Raw genomic sequence first — 6,737 nt, 5'->3', positions numbered from 1 at the left:
GGGGGGCGGGGCCGGGACCCCGTGGAGTGTCCTCTTTTGGGACACTCCACATATGGTAACCCTAATCTATCTATCTATCCCCACACACCCCCTCTAGCTGGCTAGCTAATCTCTTTTCTCTCTCTTTTTCTGTCCCCTAATCTCCTTGCCTCTTTTCTCTTATCTCCATGTCTTTCTTGGGGCCCAATGGTGACCCCCTCCTCAGTGCCCCTTGTTGGCCTGATAGCCAGTGGGAGTGGGGTGGGGGAGGGTCCTTTCCCTCTCTCTCCGTGTCCATGTTTCCTGCTCTCTTTTTTCTCTAGTTTTCCATTCCTCTGTCTGCTCTTTGTCTCTCTCTCTCTCTCTCTGCTGCCAGCTTTCACAATTAGCCATCAGGCAGGCTGATTGCTTTCCCTGCCACTCTGCGCTTTCGGCCACTCGTTGCTCTCCGCAGCCGCCTGCCTTCTGGCTGCCTTGGGCTCGGCTGCTCCAGTCCCTGTTTGGAGCCCGCAGCTTTGAAATTAATCCTGCTCCAGTCCCTGTTTGGAGCCCGCAGCTTTGAAATTAATCAGCTCCCCCCCGTACGGTGCCATTAGAATAAGGCCTCAGCGGCTTGCAAAGGGGAGGAAAAGAATAAAGGAGCAGAAACAGCTGCAGCGGCCCGGCTAACGGGATGATTGAATTTCAAGGGGTTTTCCCACAGGAAGCTGACACGTTGCCGCCCCTAACTGGGTAAACTGGTGAGGACCCATCACCCCAACCTCCAGCAGAAGCCACGTGGGTCCTTCAGGCCTCCCCCCACTGCTGTTTTTCATCTTCTCTCGGCAGTATTTCTGTCCCCACCAGAGGCAGGGACTGTTCAGCATCCCCCATGTTCCCCCAAGATTTCCATCCATCTTGTTTGTGAGCACAAAGTTCAAAGCAACATCCAAGACGGGGCTCAACAGCCGAAACTTTAGTCGAGCGCAAGGTTTTGGCGAATCCAGGGGGAACTGGGTGAAATTATCTGGCCTGTGGCCATACGGGAGGCCCAGCTGCATGATCTAATGGTCCCTTCTGCTCTTAACACCTCTGAATCTGTGGCCTTCAGATGCTCATCTGAACCCACAGCCTGAATCTCCTCTTCATTACATCCCTGTGACTCCGTTGACTTTAAAAAAGTTGCTCCCAAATGAGGCCTTCGGGTGGCCTTCTTCGCTTGCCCATCGCTAGAAATAATAACCCGCTCCCTCCCCCACCCCGGGCATCCTTGGAGTTTCGCACTGGCTCCGAAGAGCTGGCATAGCTTTCCATGCAGGACAGCAGCCACTGGGCCAGATTTCACCCCTGGGCAAAATCAAAGGGGTTATTTCAGGCAGGAATCTTCCATGTTGCACCTTCATTGACTCCATGTTGGCCATCCAATTCCATTCCCCATCTCATGTCATTGCCCCTTTCTGCAGTCCCAGAGATTATTCAACAGGAGCACAAATTCGGGGATTTCCTTGGCTTGTCCCTATTTCATTCTGAACAGAAAACAAGAGAGAAAAGACGCCGTGAGCTAACGTCTCCGGCCTCTCCAAAATGGGTCCCGACCTGGGAAGGGTATTTTACTCAGTTCCAGCCCACGAAAAGGACATTCCTGCCCCAGCCAATTCTTCTGAGACTCTTGAGGATGTTGATGGATTAACCTCCCGTCTAACTCTCTCTTTGTGTGCGTGTGTTGTGTTTCTAGGCGTGCGGCAGGAATCCGAAGGCCAAGACGGCTCCAAGAGCGTCCATTTCACCTTCCTCATCGGCTGCGTCTTTGTGTCATTCGTCCTTGGGGCCTTCTTTTCCGGTTTGTTCGTCTCCTGCTACTGCAGCCACGTGTTCCAGAAGACCAAGCACGTCAGCAAGGACCCTGAGAACACGATCCAGCGACCCCTGTCCCTGCGGAGCTTGGCTAAGATGAACGGGCTGCTGGACAACCCGTCCAAGGATGGGCTGACAGAAGCCTCCTCTCCGAAACTGTACACCACGCTGCTGCCCAGTGAGAAGGAGCCGCACAACGGAACAGCCAAGGCCGGCGTGAAGGAGCACCCGGAGCTGTCCGGTTTGCCCACGCCTGAGTCCACCCCGGAGCTGCCCATGAAGAACATGAAGGCCATCAGGAACCAATGGGAGAAGAACCAGAACTGCAACAACGCCAAGGAGTCGCAGGGCAAGGGCCACCTGTTCCCCGGCCCCGTCTCCGGCACCCAGGTCTTCCAGTTCCCCGGCGCCATGGTGCTGCCTAGCAACCTCCAGGGCTACGACCCGTCACTGGCCGGCTACCCGGATGAAAAGAAGATCCCCAACGCGGAGCGGGTGCTGGTGCGCCATTCCCAGTGCTACCTGCCGAAAGGGGTGGAGGTGACGACGTTGGAGGAGCTGCTGAAACACCTCCACGAAGCTAGCGGCTCCCCGAAGAAACTGCTGAGCCATCAGCCGGCCATCAGCCCCCACGCGGCCATGTCCTTCGCCAACAGGGTGCAGCCCAAGATCCCGGACACCGAGAGCGCCCCCTATTACAGCTCCTCCACCCTCCCCAGGGACAGCTTGCCCCGGAGGCTGGACGTTCCCCCCGACGTCACGCCGCAGTCCTGCCTGGAGAAACAGCCGCCGCCCAGGCACCCGTCGCAGAGGCACTCGCTGTGCTCGGCGCAGAAGCTGATGAACCTAGCGATGGGCGGGGGGCTTATCTCCCGGCAGCACAGCCTGAGCCAGGCAGTCCGACAGCACCCGCCCCCCGCGCTCCTGACCCGCATGCACTCCACGGGCACCCAGGTGCCCCTCGAAGGGCACGGCGTCTTCCAGAGCTCGCTGCCCAGGCCCGGCGGCATCAAGAGATCGGCCTCCATGAAGCCCGACGTGCCCCCCAAGCTGCTCTTCATGCCCTCGTCCCCCATCAAGCCGGCCGCCCAGTTCAAGTACTGACCCCGCCAGCATGAGCTGGGGGGGGGGGGGGCACTGCTTGCCGGCGCCCCCTGAGCCCCCGTCCGCGGCTCCGGGGTGGGGGAGGGGAGAACAATCGGAAGCGGCCGGGCGAAAGGCCCCGCCCTCTGCCCCCTGGATTTGTAGTTTTGCATCTAAAAGAGCCTTTTTTTTTAACATGCATCCAGCACACGTCCCCTCCTAACGCCCAAGCTTCAAGACCATGGGGCGGGCGGAGAACATGTCCCTCTGCCACCACATCCACCCCCCCCCCCCCAAAACAGTGGGGGGGCCCCCGCCCACCCGCCCCCCCCCCCCCCCCCCCCCCCAAAAAAGCTGTGGGGGCCACGCTGTCAACCAGCCGCCTCCTTTCCCACTCGGCCTGTTACGATCTGCGGAGAGGCAGGGCCCGAGGGAACGGAAGCCGGGCCAGCCCGCCACGCCGCAGCTCCATTTTGCTTCCAAACGACGCCAAGAACCAGCCAAGGCGGGAAGAAAAGGGGATCACGCCTCAGTTTCTGCCTCGTCCTGCCTCCCCCCAGCTCCATTTAAGCCCCCGGTAACCTGCCGCTAATTGGTTTTATTTATTAGACGAAACTAATTTAAATGCAAAGGCCCCGTTGTAGCATCGGCCCGTGCTGGAGCCAGAGGTTTGACACCCAGCGGCGTCACCGCGGCCAGGCAGATTTCAGAGCCCTCCGGGGCAGGTGAAAGCATCAGCCTGGGACAGCCCGTCGTGGGACAAAAATCAATTTTGGGGGGAAGATCAGAGCGCTCCCAACCCGGCCAGCAACTTGAGGGCTGGGAAGCCTCAGACAGATGGCCCTACGAGCCTTGTGGAATATATATATAAATACTGTACATAGCTATAAATATATATATATATATTTCAAGGTAACTTCGCATAAGAGAAGTCAAATTTATCCTACCGTGTAGGAGAGCGAACTGTGCACAAGCCAATGGTGCTGCAGCCATGTACATGCGGTGTCGGGACAGACACAGCCCGCGTTGATGCCTGAATTATATAATCTCGTCATGCCCCAAATGTTGGGTCGTTTTTTGGGTGTGGGTGGATAAGGTCAATTACCCACAAATGAGCTTTGTACCAGAGCGTTAAGAAAACAACAAAGGAGTGGCGCCGGCAGAGAGCTCCAGTGTTCAGGCTGAGTCTGATCATCAGGATGAGTGCTGGGGGAGGGGGGAAATTTTCCACTGGGGTACAGGTCTGATCCATCTCATTCCCCCCCCCCCACTGGGGTACGCGTCTGATCCATCTCATTCCCCTGCCCCATTGGGGTACGGGTCTGATCCATCTCACTCCCCCCACTGGGCTATGGGTCTGATCCATCTCACGCTTCCCCCCCCGGGGTATGGGTTTGATCCATCTCATTCCCCCCCCATTATCCATCTCACTCCCGCCACTGGGCTATGGGTCTGATTCATCTCACTCACCCACCCCCCCACTGGGGTACAGGTCTCATCCATCTCACTCCCTCCACTGGGGTATGGGTCTGATCCATATAATTCCACTCCCTTGCACTGGTGTATGGGTCTGAGCCATCTGTCTCACACACACACACACCCTCTCTGGGATATGGTCTGATCTATCTGACCCCCCCACAGCACAGGGATGTGGCTCTGGTCCAAAGCCCACGTCAATGAGAGGCTTCCCATCACCTCCAGCCTGCTTTGGATCTGGCCCCAAAAGCTAGAATTTCAAATGTGTCAGCACCCTGCCAACCCCACTGAGAACAGAGACACCCGCTCCCCCACTGAGAACAATGGAGTATCACACACACACTACTATTGAGAACAATGGATCGGCACAGAAAACAATGGCGAATCCTCCTCCCTCCCCCACTGAGAACAATGGGAGCGGAGCACTTTTGGAAATCTGGCCCTGCACAAGGCTGTGGGGGCACTCCGCTCGGCCCAGCTTTAACCATGGGTAGGAACTGAAACCTGAGCCGTGGGCACGCTCTGATTTGGCTGAAGTCAGTTGGGAGCAGGGTTAATTTACACAGAAATGAGCCCCCACTCTTCCCAGAATCAGAGTGAAACCAGTTTGACTGGCCTGGTGCAGGCTCCTGGTGTTTAAGACCCAGCCTCACTAAAGTTTTGAGCCACATAACATTGCAGGGTTATGTACCATTGGTTTTTAATAGCCAGGTGCCTGCAAAGAATGGGGCAGGGATTGTAAAGGGGTATGTTGAGGGGGAAAGTCTCTGTTTCCCGAGAAGGCTGCTTCTTATATTCCCTGGGCATTCCTTCCCAGCATGCACTGCTGCTGAGTCTACAACACCCGCCAGTCCTCGTGGACTACAAGTCCCAGAATGCTTTGTCAGGCCCCAGTACCAGCTCACCCCTCAGGACTAGTCTCTGCGGTTGGTCAGCTGGGAGGTTACCGTACACGGCCCATCGACCTCAGCTGCAGGGCATGCAGTGGTGGCCAGGTGAGAAAGAAATTACACGCACACCGGCCTTGGCCTCTGGTGGAGCCGGGCCACCAAGCTAGAGGGTCGATTTGTCTGCTCCGATGCTGCAGTTCTTACAGCGTCTCACAGGATAACAGCTCTAACCGGGCCGTTAAAAGTCCGGTCAGCGGCGCAGTGGGGGCCTGGGGCTCCCAGAAGCAGCTGCCAGGTCCTGCAGGGAGGCTGCATGCACTGCCCCGGCCCCGAGTGCTGGCCCTGCAGTTCCCATTGGCCGGAAACCGTGACCAATGGGAGCTGCGGGGGCGGTGCCTGTGGGCGCGAGGGCAGCACGCGGCGCCTCCCTGGCTGCCCCTGCGCCTAGGAGCTGCAGGGACCTAGCGGCCACTTCCTGGGAGCCGTGGTAAGCGCTGCTGGGACCCCACACCCCAACCCCCTTCCCCAACCTGGAGTCCCCTCCCACACCCAAACTCTCTCCTGGAGCCTGCACCCTGTAGCCCCCCACACATCCCAACCCCCTGCCCCAGCCCTGAGCCCCTCCTGCACCCCAAGCCCCTCATCCCCGGCCCCACCCCAGAGCTTGCACCCCCAGCCAGAGCCCTCACCCCCTCCCTCACACCCCAATTCCCTGCCCCAATCCGGTGAAAGTGAGTGAGGGTGGGGGAGAGTGACAGACGGAGGGAGGGGGAAATGGAGCAAGTGGGTGGGGCCTATGAGAAGGGGCGGGGCCTCAGGGAAGGGATGGGGCAGGGATGTTCAGTTTTGTGCGATTAGAAAGTTGGCAACCCTAGGAGACCCCAGCACACAGACACACACCTGTCCTGCATTTCCCCCACACTACCTGCCCCGAAGCACCCAGCCCTCTCCTGGAGCACGCTGAGCATTAAGGTCCGCGTGGCTCCTTTATAAAGATAAAAGCGCCGCTTATTCCTGGCCCTGGAGGTAACGAGCCCGTCAAGGCAAACGTAGCACTGGCAGGGGGCGGATTAAACTTACAACACGTTTAGTGACAAACGCTGGAGGTTTGAAGTGAGCCCGAGTACAAGGGATAAAGATAAAACAGTGACCAGCAAATAAAAGTGACTACGTGGCTGAGACGTCATAAGCTACAGCCTTGGGTCAAGGCTGATTTCCAGCCAAGCCTTTTCCTGCCAGCCATGGCCGACCTCCTCTCAGTCAGAAGTGCAAGGGGCTGCTTTCCCTTGTCTTCCTAGGGGAACCATCTTGGCCTAAGCAGGTTTCTCACTCTAGTCAGTTCCCAGGGATTTCAAACCCCGCCCCCCCATCCCTTGTTTGAAGGATCCATCTGCAGGGCCGGCTCTAGGTTTTTTGCCGCCCCCAAGCAAAAAAAAATTTTGGCTGCCCCCTACCTGAGCCCTGGACTCTCACCCC

General features: G+C 57.8%; 1 protein-coding gene across 1 annotated transcript in view; it reads left to right on the top strand.

Moving 5' to 3' along the window:
• The window catches only part of SEMA6C (semaphorin 6C), a 30,810-nt gene extending 27,622 nt beyond the window's left edge, over positions 1–3,188 (top strand). The window contains exon 13 of the mRNA XM_029913494.1: positions 1,694–3,188. Coding sequence (XP_029769354.1) covers positions 1,694–2,916 — 1,223 coding nt within the window. The 3' untranslated portion in view covers positions 2,917–3,188. The remainder of the gene's footprint in view (positions 1–1,693) is intronic.
• The last annotated feature ends 3,549 nt before the right edge of the window (positions 3,189–6,737 follow it).

This window comes from Terrapene carolina, unplaced genomic scaffold, assembly GCF_002925995.2.
Source record: "Terrapene carolina triunguis isolate 2854851 unplaced genomic scaffold, T_m_triunguis-2.0 Scaffold675, whole genome shotgun sequence".
Taxonomy (NCBI): Eukaryota; Metazoa; Chordata; order Testudines; family Emydidae; genus Terrapene; species Terrapene triunguis.
The sequence above is the reverse complement of the archived record's forward strand: the minus strand, read 5'-3'. Positions and strand labels throughout refer to the sequence as shown.